Here is a 20,791-nt window from a genome sequence, read left to right as displayed (position 1 = left end):
TCAATGTACATGAGCAGAATTTTATTTTTATTTTTATAGTTATTTATTATATTTTTATGGGAACATTTATTTTTCAAGTTTATCACTCATACATAAAGTTATACAATAAACAAAATTTTTTTTTTCCTTAATAAACCATTGTTCATTTTTAGTCTTTTTTTTTTTTTTTTTTGCACAAAACTAACTAATGTATGAGCGATAATTGAAATTACTTACAGGAAAAGTTAAAGGATGTTTTAAGGGAATTAGTTTAAGAACTATTTTTAGAAACTTTTGATAAGAAAAGAAAAAATTAACTAACTTTTTTTACAGTTATTTTAAATTTTCTATAAAAGTAGTAGTAAAACTTTCTTTAAATGATTTATTAACAAATACTTTAAGGGCATCAATTAACAAGACTCTTACTTTATATATTTTGTTAGAAAAATGCTAAAAAAATTGTAATGAATTTTACTATGATATGAAAATGTATACCTATTTGACAATAAATATAATCAGTGTCACGCCAATAACATGATCTGCATTTTTAATTCGACACATAAATTTATAAATTTTATTTTATTCTTGCATAAAACCCATTGCATGGCTCAAAAATCAACAAAGAATGAGATCCCCAAATATCCCATATATAGCAAAAACCATAAACACCAATTTTATGCAAAACTCTTTTCACCCCCAACCCTTTTAAACAACAATACTAACAGCCCAAACAACATCAAAATCTTCTGGCTATGCTAGCTCATTGCTACACACCCTTTCCCAACTCCCTTTTTGTTACAAACATACATAAATATCAGTTTTTTTTAACCTTTCTGTCAAATTCAACCAAAAAATATTAAAAAATTAAAAAAAAAAAAAAAACTAAAACCATCAGATAAAAAAAATTCACCAAATCCTCCAAATCAAGACGCGGTCATTTACAACCCGGTCCGAACCGCCCCCGGTTCAGTTCTTGCTTATATAATTTGTTTTCATTTCATTCCCTCATTTTTCTTCTTCATCTCTCTCTCTCTCTCTTATCTTTTCATGTTCACAGTTTCTTCGCTTGTAAAAAAAAAAACCAAACCCAAAAAAATAACCCCCGAAAAATCGCCGAATCGGCTCTCGGAATTTCGGCTCCCATTGCGTTTCGCTATGGTCTCCTAATCTGTAAGTCTCTCTCTCTCTCTCTCACACACATAAAACGCCGACAATCGCAGCTCAACAACGACGCCGTTTTGTCAATTTCATTTCCCATTGTTTTTTTATTAATGTTTTTTTGAAACCCTAAATTGATTAATGTTTGTTTCAATTTCTGTTCATTTGAGCTAATTGTAGCTCCGATTAGTTTGAGAAAAAAACACTAATGCTATATATAATGTGTGTTTTGTCAATGATTTTCGTGTTTTTAGGGTTCTTGAGGTTTGGGGAGGTGTTAATAAATCCCGTAATTTTGATTTGTGCGAGAAATTTGAGCTAGGGTTTGGTCGGTGTTTGATTTTTGGGGAAAACTGACAAAAAAGTGAGATTGGGGAGGGGATTATTGATTGGTTGGTTTTTATTGTTAGGGTTTGATTCGAGACGGGGAAGATAGGTGTGGGCTAGAGGATAATGTGTATACTCTGTGTGATTCAGAAGTGGTCTCGCCGGGTTGCCACGATGCTGCCTTGGTTAGTTATTCCACTCATAGGTCTATGGGCTCTATCTCAGCTTTTACCCCCTGCATTTCGGTTTGAGATTACGTCTCCCAGGCTTGCCTGCGTGTTTGTATTGTTGGTTACGCTGTTTTGGTATGAGATTTTGATGCCCCAGCTGTCAGCTTGGCGGGTACGAAGGAATGCCCGGTTAAGGGAGAGGAAGAGGTTTGAAGCTATAGAATTGCAGAAGCTGAGGAAAACAGCAACGAGGAGGTGCAGGAATTGCTTGACTCCGTATAGGGATCAGAATCCTGGTGGGGGTCGGTTTATGTGTTCGTATTGTGGGCATATATCAAAGAGGCCGGTTTTGGACTTGCCTGTACCGCCTGGTATGGGAAATAATGGAATTATTAAGGATTTGGTTGGAAAAGGTGGGAAGATATTGAATGGTAAGGCGTGGTCGGAGAATGGGTGGATGTGTGGTCAGGATTGGTTGGAGAATGGGAATTGGGTTGGTGGGTCTGTTTCGGGAAAGTCTAGTTATTGGATGATGAATGGGAATGGTGTATTTGGAGGAGATGAGAATTGTTTGGCGGAGAAGTCTTGCTCTGGAGTTGTTATTTTTGGGTGGAAGCTGCTGACTTCTTTTTTCTTTAGCATTAGGTGGCTTTGGAGAAAAATTTTTAGGATTAGTTCATCGGAAGATAGTTTGAATGATACTGAGCATGGGATGTTGGCTAAGAAGGGTGAGATTGGGGTTAACTATAACGAAAGTAAAGGAGAGAAAGCACGCAGAAAAGCTGAAGAAAAGAGACAAGCTAGGTTAGAGAAGGAACTTTTGGAGGAGGAAGAGCGAAAGCAGAGGGAGGAGGTTGCAAGATTGGTGGAGGAACGTAGAAGATTAAGGGATGAGAAAATAGAGGCTGAAAAGGATCGTGGCAAAACATCGCCACCTGTCCGGGAGAAAGATAGTAAGAAGGAAGCAGAAAAGAAGCGTCAGGAAAGAAGGAAAGACCAAGACAAAGACAAAGGGTCTAGTAAGAGCAATTCTGATGCAGAAGAGCTGGAAAAGAGAGCTGGTAAGGAGAGTGAGCGAAAGCGGGAATTAGACAAGAAGTTTGAGATTGATCGTCGGGAACATCAGAAAGCTGGGATGGAAAGTGTGAAAGGCCAGAGCATGGAAACTGGACATGGGATGAAAAATATTCCTACCAACAGTTTTATCCGGGGAAATTCTGGGACTCGGTATCTGGATCGTATGAGGGGTACATTTTTGTCTTCTTCTAAAGCATTCACTGGTGGTAATCTTTTTGGAAAGGGTGCTAATACTCCTGCTACATTTACAAAAGAATATAAGTCTAACAGTTCTGTAGATCATGTTCATACTTTTCCTCATAAAAGAGATTCATTTCCACCTGATCGTGTAGCTGGGAAACTAAGTACAAATGGAGATGATAAGAACATCTATCGTCCTGTAAGTTGTCTTTCTGCCTTTACTTTAACCTGTCACAGTTTTAACATGTTCTTCAGGTACCTTAGGATAGGAATATATACTTATTTTAGATGATAAAGATATTTTGAAGTTTTTTATTCCTCTATAATGCCATGCTTGTTCTCTATAGCCCATCATTTTTTTGCAAGATTAAAAATTTGTTTTTTTATGTACTTATTTATAATTTTTGCCTATTTTTATTGAATTACATGTAAGGTTTTGAGTTTGGACGTGAAATATAACTTCGAGCTTTAGCACTACTTTTAGATTTGATACATCTTTCTAATTGGTTAAGTCTTCTTTCTGTATCACAATTTATCCCCTCCCTTCCCCCTTTAACTCAGAGGAAAAAAAAAGAAAAGAAAAAGGTAGCCTATATTAAGTAGTTAGTTGCAACTTGCAACATTTGAGTTTCCTTGTCAAGCATGATAATCTCAGATGCATTATTTATTAGAAGAAACACTATTAAAATGCTGAGTTGCTAACCTGCAGGTGCTCTCAGAACCACAACCTAGGCCAACACTTAAAAAATCATGGCAACAATTATTTACCCGTTCATCATCTGTTGCTCCATCATCAAATCCAAGTGTCATAAGCAGACCAAATACAAAGTTCCAAACAGAAGTTCAAAGCCCACAGTTATCCAGTCAAACATTTTTGGCACGACCATATGATAATCCAATAAACTTTGGGCTGCCATCGCCATTTACACTGTCTACTTATCCATATACATCCTCAATCACTAGTTTAGGTTTCTCACCTGCCATCGATCCAACCTTCCCTCGCATTGGAGAAGGGCCTCGTGAATTTATATGCGAAGAGCCGGAGCATTTTGAAGACCCATGTTATGAGCCTGATCCAATAGCCTTGATTGGGCCTGTTTCTGAGTCACTTAATAATTTTCAGTTTGATCGGAATTGCTCTGCAACAGACAAGGGATTTGAAAAGCCTCATGCTTTAAAGAATCTATCTGCTTCATCTGAAGTCAACAAGCCTTCTCCTATTGAGTCCCCAATGTCACGAGAAAAGCATAATAATTCTAATTGGTTTCCAAGTACCCCTAAGGCCCATGATATGCATAGTTTTGCTGTGGATGATGCTATTCCAAATGAGAAAGGAACATGGCAAATGTGGAATTCTTCTCCTCTTGGTCAGGATGGTTTAGGTTTAGTAGGTGGGCCTGCAAGCTGGCTTTTACCCCCAGAACGGAACAGATCAAACAAGGAAGATTTTGTGCATCCTTCTTCTCAGAAAAATATGGCTTCACTGTTTACAAATGAGGACCATGTCCTTTCTGGCACTCATTCTCCACACAATATTTTTCTTGGTAATGGACAGAATGGTGTGCCATTCAGCCCTGTTACTAGTTCAAGTGATAATGAGCCCTGGTTACATTCTGGAGGTTTTTTTCCACCATTGTCAGGAGGCGGAAACCATTTTGCTCCCAAGGCTCAAGAAGAAACCCAGAATGATTTGGTTTATGGCAGTCCTGGCTCTGGAGCTAATCATCCATTTGAGCCATCTCCCGCCAATTGTTGGTCCAAGTAAGCGCACTACTCTCTTATCCTTTTAACATTTAACCTGCTGCTCCACATTTTTTTTTAATGGCTTATGTTGTTGAGATGTTAAGAGATTGATAATTGATTAGAGTCACAAGTCTTTTTGTTCCCTTTTTGATACTGTGAGCTGTGAAGATTGTGATTGTCTGTGACAATAATAATATTGATTTGTGCATATCCTTATTGAGTTAATACAGTTTACCATAAAAATCTTCCACAAAAAAGTGAAGAAGAAGAAAGCGGTGTTTGCATTTTTTTTTTGGCATGTTATTCTTTAGATATCATCAGAATTGCCCATCAATTACATACGAGACCCCCCAAACAGTCTCAGCTACACATAAATGTGGGCACGCACCTGACCCTGGGCTTCTTCCTGAGTTCTCCATAAGATAGGAAGTCAGAACTAATAAAGTCCATTCAGTGTGTACCCATTCTTTGTAAGTATGAGTTATTTTGTAGAAACCATATTAGCGTGAGCATGAAAATTGACTTTTGCTTCTTTTTTCTAAGCATCCTACTACGGGCACAAAAAAAATTCACAACGTACCCAAATTAGCCTACCACCTCATACATGGGTCATTTAAAAAAAAAAAAAATTGCAGATTGTGATGGGCGCATATGTGAGGTAGAAGGCTAATTCAGGAATGTTGTGAAGTTTTGTTGTGTCCCCAGCTTTATTGTTTTTGTAAAAAAAAAATTTGCCTTGGAATCTTGATTTAAGTCATCAACCTTGGTCATTGTTTAATTATGATAATATTTACCTTTATTTTCTATCATTTAATTGAAGAAGGCTCCTAGATTAATATTCGAGTTGTTAGGAATTCTTGACTGTGAACCTGGGAAGTTGTCAAGCACTGCAGTTTCTGTCAAATAATATGGTTACCTGATTTGATACCCTCTCTCTCTCTCTCTCGCTCTTTCCCACTACACATTGATCTCTTTTTGATTAAAAAAATCAAACTTGTTCTTGAGGGATATTAATAGTAAGAGTCGATAAATTTAAACTTGTTTTTGATCTCCTACAATCTGTTCATTCTTCTCTTTGATTTGTTTGTAATTGTTTCAAGTACAATTTGTTCACCATTGTGATCATGATGTACTTTTATTCAATAAACTTTTTATTACCTATCCAAAAAAAAAAAACAAGAATTGAGGAAATTTTTGGATGACTAAAACATGAATTAACTGGAAGTCGTTCTTAATCAAAAAATGATTTAGCTGGAAATTTCTTCTTGTATGAATTGTTTGTTGATGTGTTTATCTGTGCTAGCTGGTTATTCTTGATTTCTCAGTGTGTTATGACCTTGTTTGACCCAATTTACTAATTATCTGGGAAGGATAGTACACTAGCATTTGTCAACTGCGTATTGTGATTGTGACATTGTATAATGTGAAGTGACGTGAAAGGTTATACAGAACAGGAAAAAGCTGGTAATTTAATTTGTTGGGGAACGAAGCCCCTAAATGAATAAATGATGGCCTAAAGCTGTAAAACCTTTAGTCCAAGGTCGTTCAGAATCAGTTAGACGCTGGCTTAGCTAATATTGTATTAATATATCTTGCCCATACTGTGATAACTAGTGGCAAACCAAAATATTTATAAAAAAAAAAAAAAAAGGCTAGACACCTAGGTCTTCATAGTTTTGCCTTTGCCTTTGGAGTGAGACGTGCACAGTGAACCTTTTATAATGGAGCAGCCACAGAACAGAGAAAGAAACTTTTTGGGTTTTGGATTTTGATTCAATCTTTTAAACAAAATCTAGATGTTTGGATGGGGAATATCTCTTATTCTCTGCCCATTTATTTAATTAAATCATTGCTTAATAATCTGTACTTGGTGCTTCATACATAAGAGTTGTGGGAATTGGCTAGGATCATTTTTGGCCTTCTTTGATTTTGTTTATCCTAATAGTTAATGGGGCAAAACTTTGGAACTGTTCCTTGAGTTATCTAATTAAATTCAACCATGTGGCTGCATTGCACCTAAGGTACAATATCTAAGGAATTGTACCTAAGTTTTGCCCTATTAATATTCCTTTTAAATGATACTAACTCTCTCATTGTTTGAGTCTTGTGCATTTACATAAAATAAAAAATATTGATAAACAAGTTAGTCATTTGACAGTGGATCTATCTGAGGATTTGATTGTTTTATTTCAATTATTTTTTAGTAAGCAGTTGTTGTGTGCATTTTCATGTGGATTCCATATCCTTGAGGCTTGATAAATGAGAGATGATAATGAATCTGAGACAACTTCCTGTTGCAAATTAGAATTTTCACCAAATGACCGACTCCTTTAAGGGAATTTTTGTAGCTGCTACACTCGTAACCAAATCTTTGGTCAGCCCAAACATGCCTGATTCAAGACTTGATATGAATACTATTTCTTTTACTCAGAGCTTTGTTTTGTGGTTGCACAGTGGAGTTCTTAAGTTCTTCCTAATGTAAATCCATTTTATCTATACAATTATTAATATGAAAATTATTCTTTAAATTAAAAAAAAAAAAATAGAAGCCGTGTTTATCCTGATATTTTGTCCCACATTAGTGTAGCATTGTTCATTTATGTAATAACGCATTTGTAATAACAAAAAGGCATTAAATGGGATGAATGTGTAATGGCATTTAAGCATGAATTTGCTATAATAAATATTTGCAACATGGTTTATCTCATGAAATGAGATGGATCTTCTGATGGAATCCAGGGGCTGATAAGTAATGAAAGGTGTCTCCTTAAATATATAAGCTTGCAAATATGTCCTTGGAGATTTTAGGCTTGATGTTTTTGTTGATGTTGAATGTGATTATGGATTGATTTCTTTGAATGGGTTGTCTTTCTTTCTAAAATTTCTGGGGAATTATAGCTTGATCTTATCCCTTTTTTTTAATGCTTGGTTCAGTTTATTCTGGTCATTTGGTCTAATATATGTTCTTCTTAATGAAAACTTTTCTTGGTAAAAATATTTTTGTTTTGAATTCATCATAGGTAATCTAATTCCTGTTTTGGTTCTGTTCTTATTGGCAGAAAGGAATGGGCTGTGCAGGGTTCAGGGGAAGGTGTTGGAACGGCCACTGTTACAAGGCCCCATATTGGGGGTCTATTTCCTAACAAAGATGTACAGTCACCTTGGTGATTCAATTGAAAACAGTGACAGTAATGAGGGACTTAAATACACCTGTTCTCTAGAGGCATATAGCCTCTTTTGGAGGAGAGATTAGAATACTGGACGCATTGTATCTTCCTGATCTTCTTTATAAGGAAGATTGATGTTTACTTACATTAGCATCGATAGGAATACACGTGGCATGCATGCATTTGTGCGAAAGGTAACAGGTTTTATACATTTCTGATCTACTAGGTTCTTTTTTTTTTTTTTTAATATGCTGGGGGAGGGGGTCTCATGGTGGATGTCCTAACCATAATATAATATTTTAGGGCACTTCTATTCATTATGTAGTTTATCTGCAACCTATTTTTTGAGTTAGGTAGCCATCAGTCCCTGGAGACCCCCCTTCTCCCCCCCTAAAATAAAAAAAAAAGGTAAACTCCCCCCCCACCCCCCAAAAAAAAAAAAAAAAAATTGGAGGAGTATTCTAAAGAATTGATCTGCAATTGTAGTCACCACTAGAATTTTGGAGGGTTGTGATATTTTTGCTGATTATCCCGACTCCCAATTATTGAGATGCCTTGTGAGATGATGTTTTTGTGCTTGATCCGCTGTTTGGTTTGACTCCCCATTTTGGTGCTTCCTCTTCCTTTAGCGGTCTAGTTGGCTGAGCAAAATGACATGTAGTGAGCGACTCTTGGTTGGTTTTACTTGCCAATTCTTGAACATACTGGTGGTTAATTTGAGCCAAAAGGGCTGATGCTTTTAGCTCAAAGTTGATGACAGAGCAAAGCTTGTATGCAAAACTTACCGTTCTGTGTTTTTGTCTTGCTGTTATAAGGGATTAGATATTTGTGGGACTAACGAATTCGCAGGCAAGGAATATTAGTAATAGTTCTAGCAGTTGATGTGCAAAATAATATTCAGGCGTAATCCAAATCGACGTGCTCTGGAACCTTTTAGTTTCCAAGTAATATAAAATGCCTAGTGAATCACCTATATAAAATGCAGGGGTGGCTCAACCATTAGGCTTGGTTTAGTTGGGAGTAGAAAAGTGGGAGGATAGAAATTAAAACTAATAGTTCGCTAGATTTATAAGGTGGTGATTCAAGTCCATGACGGCAAGGTTTAATATGAATCTATCGAACTATTATATTGAATTAAAACTAATAGCTCCTCTCCTACATTAAGATTTCTCTAATTGTGGCAAATTAAAAAAAAAAAAAAAAAAATCTAAAGGAAGGTTATATAAAAATCTCATCGAAAATCCACCATCAGCGATGTCCACCACTAACGTCGCATTGTTTTCTAGAGGTTTTGAAGCCCAGCGATCTGAAGTCACAGCCTAAAAGCTCGTCTCTGATCTTTTTGTGGATGTAAACTTCGTTGGATCGATGGTTTGGGGTTGACAATAAAACGCAAATCTAGATGTTTCTCACTTTTTTTGGTTTAAGCTGTCAATAAAGCAGCCATGGAAGCTTCCTCTATTCCTTCACTTTCACATTTGAATCACACTTAATAAAATCCAATTCAGAAGGCCCATGTTCTTGGCTTTTTATTACCCAATTCATCTTTCTCATTTAGCAACCAAAAAAAAAAAAAAAAAAAATTCAAGCCCTTGAAACTCACAATCAAGGTGATAAATTTGATTTCTATAAAAAAAAAAAACCAATCTATGACCTGGACAAGAAGAAGCCGAACGCAACAAAATAAATGAATGATGGCCGATGGGTATTGATGTGGTAGTGTGGTGGAAGTGCGGGGGGCTTGGGACTTGAGGTTGAGGGTGATAGTTGGGAAGGATAATGCTATGTTTGGAAGTTTTGAGAGAGAGAGAGAGAGAGAGAGGAGAGTAGAGGGAAGGAGGGTAGTGGAGAGGAGAGTAGAGGAGAATGGTTATCCTCTACATTATTTGGATGTTTTTAAAATTAAGTAAGGGGGAGGGGAATAATTATTCTTTTTATTTGTAATTTTGTTAATATGGTAAGGGTGAATTTGATAATTCATTTGGTCAAACATTTTTATGCTTCACTCACTCTCTAAATTTCTCAAATTTGGGAAAATTAAAAATGAGAGGTTAGAAGTAGTTTAAACCCCTCTCCATTCTTTCTTAAAAAACATCCAAATAAGGTAATTTAATTACTTTTCCTCCCTCTACTTCTCCTTCTCCCAACATCCAAACATAGCATAAGACTTATGTGATAAAAATAAGTTACATGTATGATGTGGGCTTTATTTAACCTTTAGATTTTTTTTTTATTTGCCACGTCTTCCATCTTTGTGAAAATTGGAGTGAACGATAGAATTTTTAATACAAAAAGAAGTCAAATCCTATATAATGATGATATTAAATGTATAAATTATGTGATTTTGAATTAATAAATGAGATGGTAGAACATTATGTGATGAAAAAGTTTATTTATTTTTTATTGGGTACATATATATAAAATAAGCAGTAATCTTAAATAATAAAAAAACACAGTAATGAAATTGTTTCATAAAGTAAAAAAAGAAAAAAAGAAAAAAATGGAGAGGTTCCGACCTGCCGGATTCGAACCAGCGACCTAAGGATGTCTGTTAGAGACCAACTACAGTCCTCCGCTCTACCAACTGAGCTAAGGTCGGATTTCGATATTACCTAACAACTCCTAACTTATTCTACCTTTTAGTTTATTTTTATGTCGCCTTATCTTTGCCTTGTCGTGGGTTCCACACAGCACCGCCAAAACCTCAGTCCCTTCCTATTTTATCTTTCACCAAAGGGTCCAAGACAATACAACACATGTTGAACGGTTGAAGTTACAACAAGACAAAATACATTCCAAGTCCTTTGTTTTCTTCTAGTATTTTTATCTTTTCCTTTTGTTTGGTTTTTTTTTTAATAAATTTTTTATGGACAAAGTTTAGTTATAAAATTAGTTGTCTTTACTCAATATCTTTTTTATTAAAAGTGAATTTTGAAAAATCTATTATTGAATTACATCTTTATATTGTGGGTTCCAGTTAGCTCAACTAATAAAGTATCTGATGGTTAAATAAGAGATCTGGGGTTCAATTCTTGCCAACACCAAAAACTGTTCAATCCTTGTTCAATCTTCTTCTTATTATCAGAAGCGGATGCCATAGGTTGAAACTTCCTCTCAAAAAAAAAAAAAAAATCTTCTTCTTATACACTCTATGCTTTCAAAATTTCTAGAAAATTGAAGATCAATAACTATATCATCAATAAATTGTTTAAATTACAAGTTTTTGTAATTTAAAATTATGCATAAAATATAAGCTTATAAATCATGATGGGGAACTAAAAATCGAACCATCTCTAGTTTGTCCATAGAAGTCTTCCAGAGCGAAAGGTCAGCCTAACATAAGAAGCGCGTCCATGGACATAAGGGTTGTCCATCAGGTTAACGCTTGGACGACCCCCCAACACTTAGGAAATTTCCAGAAATGGACTCATCTATAAAAGCTTATAATTCGGACCACGTGCTATTATTTTGAAACATGAGCAAAATCCTTATTCATCGTTATAACTTCCTATCAAGTACTTAACTTCCAATGACAGTTGTAGAAGATAAGATTGAACATTCTAACTTCTATAGCAGTTGTGAAAGTTAAGTCTACATATTCTAACTTCCACAAATATTGGAGAAGTTACAAAACAAGTAACCACTTCAAAACTCACTATATAAGGACCCATCCACATCAAATGAAAGAAAGTTTTTCACTATTCCTAAAAAGTTGGAATTCTTGAGTCTTAGAGAAAAAACTAACTTAACCATCGAAGGGTTTTTGGCCAGTTCACCCCAGTCTCCTTTGATCTTGTGTCTTTTTCTTTTCGAGCCTTCCAAGCAGCCACTAGCCCATTGAAGACCGGAGCATTTAGCTTACTGATCTTTTATGTATCATCAGTTGGCATCGTCTATGAGAGAGATTAAAATTGCGTTTTGCAATTTATCTTTCTTTGACAAAAGGCTGCATGGTTCGGACAAGATCAATGGCCACTAGTCCAGGCTACCAGGAGAGTGGGAACGCTTCCAGTCATCCTAATCGCGATCGCTAGTTAGAACTTGTTATGCAACCACCTTCCATACAACAAGTGTAGTCCATGGCAACCGTCATGGTAGAATTAACTTGTCAGAATTAAGAGTTGACTAGGGAGATTAATCTAAGGAGGCAACGCCATGAAAGATGTGTGGAAAGGCAAGCCCAGAGTCAAGAAGTTAGAGAAAGAGAAAATGCTGAGCATGAGAACCAGTCAAGGGGTACCACTTCACGAAGGGTGCCACACTTGGAGAGGGAGATGGATCAAATGAGAAAGGCCATAGACGATATGAAGGAGAACATGAGAAGGATGAATCCCGTAGATGATTTAGTCCATAGAACTGATTCTCCTTTCATGGCTTCTATCAACAGTCATCCCTTGCCTTCTAAGTTCAAGATGCCTTCCTTGGACTCATATGATGGAACGCGCGACCTGTGTGATCATATCGCTACCTTTAAGACTGCAATGCACCTTCAAGGAATTCCAAATGAAATTATGTGTAGGGCCTTCCCTACCACCCTTAAAGGCTAGCACGAGTATGGTTTAGCAAGATACCTCCAAACACTGTGGGTTCTTTCGATGAATTGAGTAAGTTGTTTGTCAACAACTTTTTCGGAGGACAAAGGCATAAGTGCTCCTTGTCTAGCCTATTGACCATAGAGTAAGGGAAAAATGAAAGCTTGCGGTCCTTCATTACTCGCTTTAACATGGAAGCCCTAACAGAAGATGAGATGGATGACGAGTTGTTATTGGCAGCCTTCCACAATGGAGTTAGTTCCGATTGTTCATTCACAAACTTTATAATTAAGAGCCATAAACCATGGTTGAACTCATCCATTCAACCCAAAGCTTTATGAATACAGAGGATGCAATCATTGCTAAGAAAAGGAAGAGAGCCGAACGAATGGAAGCAGATCTCCAACGCCATCCTGAACAGGATCCTCGTCCAAAGAAGGCCCGGACAGGAGAGAAGAAAGATCAAGACAATAGGAAGGCAAGTTCATCTTTAGCAAGGAGTCAACACTATACGCCTTTGAACACTCCACTTGAACAAGTGCTTAAGCTAATCAAGGATGACCCATCCTTGAAGTGGCCGAAAAAAATGAAGGGAGATCCCAACAAGCCCAAGCGCAATAGGAACAAGTATTGCCGCTTCCACAGAGATCACGGGCATGACACGGACAAGTGTTTTGACTTGAAGCAACAAATAGAGAACCTCATCAGCTAAGGAAAATTGAGAAACTTTCTTGGATGAGATCACAAGGACGAGAAGTTGAAGGTAAAGGTAGAAGAGTTGTCATGGCTCCCACTTGGAGTAAGAGTTATTATAGAAGGGACCTCAGCAAGACAATCTTCCAAGTCAAGGAAAACGTACCTGAAAGTGGTACAAAACGTCCAACTCTCTAGACGACCCCCAAGGACAAGGGGGCAGATGAGCAAGCTAATACATTCACGGACTAGGACGCTGAAAGGGTTCACCACCTACATGACGATATGATCGTCATCACTTTGCTCATCGTTTATTATACGACTAGAAGAGTGTTGGTAGACAATAGGAGTTCGGCAGACATCTTATATTACCCTACCTTCCAACAAATGAGGCTTGGACAAGATCAATTTCGTTTAGTAAATTCGCCCTTAGTAGGATTTGGGGGGATGAAAGTGCAACCTGAGGGCACCATTACATTACCTGTGGTGGTAGGAGCATATCCACAACAAATAACCAAGGAAGTAAATTTCCTTGTTGTAGACTGTTTGTCTTCTCACAACACCATCATTGGAAGACAGACTTTAAACAGCTGGAAGGTAGTAACATCCACCTACTACCTATCTGTCTAATTCCCATTGGATTATGGAGTAGGGCAAGTGCAAGGAGATCAGTTAACCGCTAGAGAATGCTACCTAGCCATGTTGGTCATAGACGAGCATGTGTAGACGATGAATATAGAGGAGAGAAGGGTTATCGCGGAGCCCACTAAAGTGCTGGAAGATGTTCCTCTAGACGAGAATAACCCTAAAAAGTATATAAGGGTTGGAGCAAGCATGGAGAAGAAGACGAAGTAAGACCTTGTCCAGTTTTTAAAGAAGAGCATTGATGTGTTCGCATGGAGTCATGAGGACATGCCAAGTATTGACCCAAGTGTCATTACCCATCGTCTAAATGTGTATCCTTCCTCCAAGCTCGTACATCAAAAGAAAATATTTTTTGCTCCTGAATGAAATAATGCCATTAAAGAAGAAGTCCTGAAGTTAACCATGGCAAAATTTATTCGAGAAGTTTATTACTCGGACTAGTTGGCTAATGTGGTGAAGGTCAAGAAGGCTAATGGCAAATGGAGGATGTGCTTGGACTTCATCGATTTGAACAAGGCTTGCCCCAAAGATAGCTATCCATTGCCACACATTGACCAGCTGGTGGACTCAACCGCGGGTCATAAATTGCTAAGTTTCATAGACGCCTTCTCAGACTACAATCAAATAAGGATGGACGAGGCGGATCAAAAGAAGACATCCTTCATTACTAGTTAAGGTTTGTTTTGCTACAAGGTGATGCCCTTCGGTTTGAAGAACGCGGGAGCAACTTATCAAAGGCTGGTTAACCATATGTTTCGTCCACAGATTGGATGGAATGTGGAAGTTTATGTAGATGATATGTTGGTAAAGAGCTTGGACAAGGAAAAGCATCTGGACGACCTTCAAGAGACCTTCAATATGCTTAGACGATATAACATGAAATTGAATTCAAGCAGGTGTGCTTTTGGAGTTTCGTCAGGAAAATTTCTTGGGTTCATGGTTTCACGTAAGGAAATTGAAGCAATTCTTGATAAAATTCAAGCGATACTGAATATGGAGCCACCAAGAAATATCAAAGAAGTCCAGTCTCTCTCTCTCTCTCTCTCTCTCTCTATATATATATATATATATATATATATTTAGAGCATAGTTTTCTTCACCAAAAAAAAAAAAAACACCTTACGGTGCTTATTTATATCCTAAGCTTTTGATTTCATAAATTTGATCATTGATAAATATTAGATTTCAAATTCAAAAATCTATCCACACAAAGTCATACTAGCCTCTAAGCACCCGCAGGGGCTCTTCTAATTTTTTAGGAAAAAGTTAATAATTTGCATCCATTATGATTTAAATTATTACATTTTTAAATCACAAAATATCCAGAGGTGCGATGAGTATTATGGGTTTGTGGGTGAAATAATTTTTTCATCACACCTCTAAGTAGTTTGTAGTTGAAAAATGTAGTAATTCCAAATTATAATGGATGCAAACTATTAAGTTTTTTTCTAAAAAAAATAGAAGAGCCTTTGAACACGCACGTGAGCGCGTGCTCAGAGGCTAATACGTATTAAGAGTGTAAAGATCATGCAATTCAACGATTAGATTTTTAAAATATGTAATAATTTTTATTTTATTGAGTAAGGTTCTAACTTTAAGCAGCAATTAATTTTATAGTTAAACTTTATCCATTTTTTATTACCTTAAAAATTTAAAGTTGTTAGAAAATTTGGATCATTAATTTCATAAGCTTGATTTTTTAGAAGAAGGTGAATTTAATCACTTCAATCGTTAATCTGATACTATCATTTATTCTTTATAATAAAAAACACTTATTTTGTTTCTTATTTGGATGTTGGATGTATGGATATGACGAGTGGTTGCTGCCTTTTGAGGACTCTGGTGTCTTCTTCTTATCCACCCCTTTTTTTAGGGTTTATTGCAGATTTCTAGGCTTCAGTGCTTGTAATATTCAACAAAGTCTCTGTGATAATTTAAAATTAGTCAGAAAGAAAATAATTATTTCATACGTCCTCTCATATTGTACAATTCAAACATGCTCCGAGGAATGACGCATATACCAGATTTAAAATATGCCTTATTGTTGAACATTAGAATTGTTGGTTTCCGGGTTTCCCAATTTAAGCTGAAAAGTAAATTGCAATGCTTGAAACTATGATAGATGGCCACTGCTTCACGAGGCACAATCTTTAATCGATTGTGATCATGAGGTGTGGTCTCCAAACAATTGTGCTTCTTTATGGGGACACAATGCTTGAGAATACTTATAATCATCATTTCAATTACACGTAATAAGTGCAAATTTTGCTCCATGTTAAACCAAAAGATTATCGGCAAAGGTAAATAATTTCACTTCCAACAAATTGCTTCCAACATACCACTTGTGCTGCTGATGCTGCTTCTGCTACAATAGCAGTATGTGGAGTCAGTTGCTACACAAAATACAAATACAAAGGGCTTGTGAAATTGCAAGCAGCCATAAAACATACAGCAAATTAGATGCCTTGTTCTGGAATTACCTTCTTTTCTTTTGCTGTAATTAATGTTTTTAGTCACAATGACAGACTAACAACAAAAGATTAAGAATCTAACAAGTTTGAGACAAAAATTAAAATTAATCCATTATATACACCCACTTCTATGAATCCGGAGGAGACACAGCCAGCGGCAAAAGAACCTTGGAAGGTTGTTGGTCTACTTCTTCTTGTTGCTGCTGTGGCTGCGTCTGCTGCTGCTGCTGCTCCCCTTGCCAGGTCCAAACAATGTCCTTGAGTGCTGGTCTAATGTCCTGTTTCAACATATTTTTGTACTCCAGCGTATCTCCACTCGACTTTTTCATCTCCACCATATGGAAATGTGGGGTGATCTCAAAGATCTCGGCGTCAATTCCCAAGAGCCCTTTCCTTCCAGCCTTAGACCCCTCCATTTTCAACAATCCTCCATCTTTCTTTTTCACTTTCAGTCTCAATCGCTTGGCAATCTCTTCCAGCTTAGATATTATGATTGAGGAAGGTTTGTTGGATGTAAATCGCACTTCTTTCTTCTGTTCAGTCTCCTCAAACAAACCAGACAAATCAAAGCCTGCTGACAGAGAGATGATATCAAATGCATTCAAATTAGAAGGCTTTGCCAATTCTTGCTTTGACTCAGTGCTCGAACTGCTACTTTCATTTGGTCCAAAAACTGCATCAACATCTATAGGGGTAGGTTCTTTCACTTCTGATTGAATAATTCGGGGTTTGGGCGGTAACCCCCTTCGAAACCAAGAATTATCCATTATCTTGGCAATGGATATCCTTGTATTTGGGTTTGGATCCAAGATCTTCGACAACAACCTTCTCGCCTCCGGGCCAAACCAGTTAGGGAATTTAAAGTCACCCTTACCAATCTTCCTATACATTTCCATCAGGTTTGAATCATGGAATGGAAGATAACCAGCCAACAGAACATATAAAATCACCCCACATGACCAAATATCAGCTTTGGATCCATCATAGCCTTTTCTGTTAATTACTTCTGGAGCAACATATGCAGGAGTTCCACAGGTTGTATGGAGAAACCCATCTTGATGCTTAGATTCCGCAAGGGCACTCAATCCAAAATCTGAAACTTTTAGATTTCCATTCTCATCCAACAGTAGGTTTTCTGGCTTCAAATCTCGATGATACACACCTCGACTGTGGCAATAATCAACAGCACTGATCAGCTGTTGGAAATATCTTCTAGCAGCATCCTCCTTGAGCTTTCCTTTGGCTACCTTGCTGAAAAGCTCACCACCCTTGGCATTCTCCATAACAAAGTAAATCTTAGTTTTGCTGGCCATAACCTCGTAAAGCTCCACCACGTTTGGATGTTTGATCATACTCATGCTAGAAATTTCCCGCTTAATCTGTTCAACCATCCCAACCTTCAAGATTTTCTCTTTATCGATTACCTTAATGGCCGCACTCATGCCAGTTTTAAGGTTCCTTGCATGGTAAACCTTGGCAAAGGTACCTTGGCCCAATAGTCTCCCTAATTCATACCGTTGCATCAATACAGTCACTTTGTCTTCCATGCCAAGTACCGATTGAGTGCAATAAAACTTACTTTGCCCGCTGGCACAATATCTTTGATACAGGTATTTATAAGATAATAACTTATTTCAACAAAGTAAAAGCTCAACCATCTTCACACACATCATGTACTGAAATGAAATACTCTCTTAAATTTCTAGCTGCACAGGGAGTTTGAGCACAGAATTGTAATGAGCAGTAACTTAAAGACCCGATCTCATCAAAGATAAATGAGTGCAGCCCAAATGGAGTGATAACCTCATAATCCTCAGAGAGAGAATTCTTATCTTTCAAGCACATCTTTCAGCATTCCCTAGATTTTGTGACAACCTAAGAATCCTGAAGAAATGAAGAAGATTACGTGCCCAACCTCTGGTAGAACAGTGAAGAAGTACAACAGCAATTATTAATAGATTCAGTTCAACAGCAAATATATGATATCTTCACCTGAAAAAGAAAAACAAAAAAAGTTACTATATAATCAATAAGAATCAATCATACAGACTGAGAATCCACAAATGACCATAAATTTAAATGGTAAAAAGCAAAATTGAATGGTACATATATCAAAATTTTCCATAAATCACCAGATATTTTCTTCTCCTTTTTTTTTTTTTGGGTAATATTTTTGAAGAAACCAGGAATTCTTGATGTGCAGCACATAATTTCTATAGAATTGCAAAGCCATTCAAGATTAAAGAAGTCCTACGCTTTACACTCTACAATGATAACGAGACACTATTGTAGCAATAAGATTTACTAGCAAGACAACAAACACAATGAATGAATAAATGGATGATTAAACGCCTCATTACCAGAGAAATCTTATAACCAATAGATTAAAGTCGGACGATAATTTATTATAAGGGAAACCAGAGGTCATAAAGAACCAAACATGTAATACACGCAACTAGTCAATCAGTTTTATGACAAGAAAAACAAAAATTGAGAAATTTGAAGATCTAATCAATAAGATAGATACCCTCATACCCATCAACAGAGAAATACTGAATCAAAATCATGTTCTGTGGTTAATGTTAAAAAACAAAAACACAATCGGCTCCACAGTTCTCACAGCAACCAAACTATACTAAGGGGGGGGGGGGGGGGGGAAACTTCATGAACCTTAAGTTTTTCCATTGAAACATACAGAGTCAATAAAACAATTTTTTATTTTTTATCGTTCTTCAACTCCAACACACAATATTATGTCATTCAGCTTTGCAAATCAAACTTCACTACCATCAAATCCAAGAACTTAAATCCAAATCTCCAAAATTTACTTTCTACTAGGTCCAATCTTCAGCGAAAAATTTAGCATTAAAAAAAAAAAAAAAAACCAAAACCCCAGCCAAAACTCAATCTAATCAAACCCACAAAACCAAACCAAACAAAACCCACTTCGCCATTGTAACTAGTAAACAAAAACAAAACGAAGTGAACCAAGAAAAAAATATAAAAAACAAAACTTTCAGATCTCATTACCTGCAGAAATGAGTGAGCCACAATGAAAGATATCGAGAGGCTTTGTACAGACTACAGAATGAAAACGCGCTGCGCTTGTTTGTGTGAGCGAGAGAGACTCAAAGAGAGAGAAAGAGAGAGAGAGTTTTGGAGTTTGGAAAGAAACACAGACAGAATTGTTGGAATTGTAGAAAGAATGTTTGAGGTGCTTCATTTTATAGTCGGACAAAAGTCTCACCATAATATAATACATATTTGATTTATTTACGTTATTCCTAAGTTTAGTTTTCAAAAAAAAAAACGTTATTCCTAAGTTTTTGTATGCAAAAATATCACCTCTACCTATTTAGTATTTACGCCACGTTGTTTCATAGTTTGGTTTTGTATACCCTATATTTGGTTTTCTTTTTGGCATATTTATTTGATTTTCCCCCCTTATTTTTTTAAAATTATAGTTCAATTCAATCAAAAAAAAAAAATTATAGTTCAATTAATAATAAAAAATTTTGGTAAAAAATTTAAGAATTGTTGTTATTTATGAGTTATACATTATAGTTTTCATGTAAAAGAAAGGTATAGATTAGATTTTATCAAGTCAATATTATTTGAATAAAAGTCATTGTCTTTACTTTGATATGATATATATTTAAAATTTTGATGGTTAGCAAAAAAAAAAAAAAAAAAAAAAAATTTAAAATTTTGATAATGTGCAACAAAATATAACTCACTCTTTTCAAATGGGTAGATATGATTATAAAAACACCACATCGAAATTACCTTAATTATTTTATACTAAAAGATTTTAATTTTAAGACTTGATCTTTTGGGTTAAACTCTCTTTCTCTCTCTCTTTTCTCTCTCTATAGTTCTTTTAATGTGTCAATGCTTTACTTGAATAAAATCTTTGCCATTTTACCTAAAAGATTCCCAATACTTTAGACCATATAATTAGAAGAAAATGCCATTTTGTTTAAGTAGTTCGATTATTTTTTGTTTCATTTATTGGGTTGACATTATATAGCAAAAATATGTAATTGTAGAAGACATGAAAGGAATATTCTAGATTCCAATCATTTAGTTTGGAAATAATTAGAAAGGAGAAAAAAGATAAGTTTTAAGGCAATCAAATGATTTCTTTTTGAAATTATACCTCTTTAGATTAATATAATAATTAGTTTAATGTCTAAACATTAACATATATGCCAAATTGCCAAAAATAATTTAGTGCTAAAATTCATAAAATTTTAGGAGACTCAACCCACTAATTAGGACATTGAGGTGTCATTTCATTTGTAACAAGAGGCAAATTAGCCTTCACTAGTAATCAACCAATCATTGCATTTTATATTAAATATTTCCAAATACTTCCAATTTGTATAGATGGCAAGGTTGCTCACCTAACAATCACATAATTTGCTTACCTAAACTACAACCCATTATGAAATTAGCAAATTGTATTTCTCTTTTCCTCTCTCTCTCTCTCTCTCTCTCTCTCTCTCTCTATTTTCTTTTTCATTAATAAAATCTTCTTCTTCTTTTTTTTGTTTGTTTGGTAAGTGAAACATACACTTCTAACTTCCAATATTTGTCTATATTTAATTTGATTGGTATTGGAGGGCCCTATGAAGTTTCGTTGTTCA

At 36.0% G+C, this 20,791-nt stretch overlaps 2 protein-coding genes and 1 non-coding gene across 4 annotated transcripts; 1 reads left to right on the top strand and 2 right to left on the bottom strand.

Moving 5' to 3' along the window:
* The first annotated feature begins 987 nt into the window (after positions 1-987).
* On the top strand, positions 988-7,994 carry LOC142610251 (uncharacterized). Of its 2 annotated transcripts, none has more exons than XM_075782016.1 (4): positions 988-1,149; positions 1,548-3,090; positions 3,601-4,652; positions 7,694-7,994. In XM_075782016.1, the coding sequence occupies exons 2-4, from the start codon at positions 1,591-1,593 to the stop codon at positions 7,800-7,802; spliced, it is 2,661 nt and encodes an 886-aa protein (XP_075638131.1). In that variant the 5' UTR covers positions 988-1,149; positions 1,548-1,590; the 3' UTR covers positions 7,803-7,994. The 2 variants fall into 2 exon arrangements, with proteins under 2 accessions (XP_075638131.1, XP_075638130.1); XM_075782015.1 differs by having other exon boundaries at positions 1,392-3,090.
* A 2,317-nt stretch (positions 7,995-10,311) lies between these two features.
* TRNAY-GUA (transfer RNA tyrosine (anticodon GUA)) lies at positions 10,312-10,400 on the bottom strand. Its single transcript is given in 2 exon segments — positions 10,312-10,347; positions 10,364-10,400. It is a non-coding gene; the product is annotated as a tRNA-Tyr (tRNA).
* Positions 10,401-15,959: 5,559 nt separating this feature from the next.
* Positions 15,960-19,340, bottom strand: LOC142610619 (CBL-interacting protein kinase 2-like). Its single transcript, XM_075782483.1, has 2 exons — positions 19,173-19,340; positions 15,960-18,134 (listed from the first exon to the last, which is right to left on the bottom strand). The coding sequence occupies exon 2, from the start codon at positions 17,687-17,689 to the stop codon at positions 16,271-16,273; it is 1,419 nt and encodes a 472-aa protein (XP_075638598.1). The 5' UTR covers positions 17,690-18,134; positions 19,173-19,340; the 3' UTR covers positions 15,960-16,270.
* Between the last annotated feature and the right edge of the window lie 1,451 nt (positions 19,341-20,791).

The sequence above is a fragment of the Castanea sativa genome, chromosome 9 (genome assembly GCF_040712315.1).
Source record: "Castanea sativa cultivar Marrone di Chiusa Pesio chromosome 9, ASM4071231v1".
Lineage (NCBI taxonomy): Eukaryota > Viridiplantae > Streptophyta > Magnoliopsida > Fagales > Fagaceae > Castanea > Castanea sativa.
This window is presented reverse-complemented; position numbering and strand designations above follow the sequence as displayed.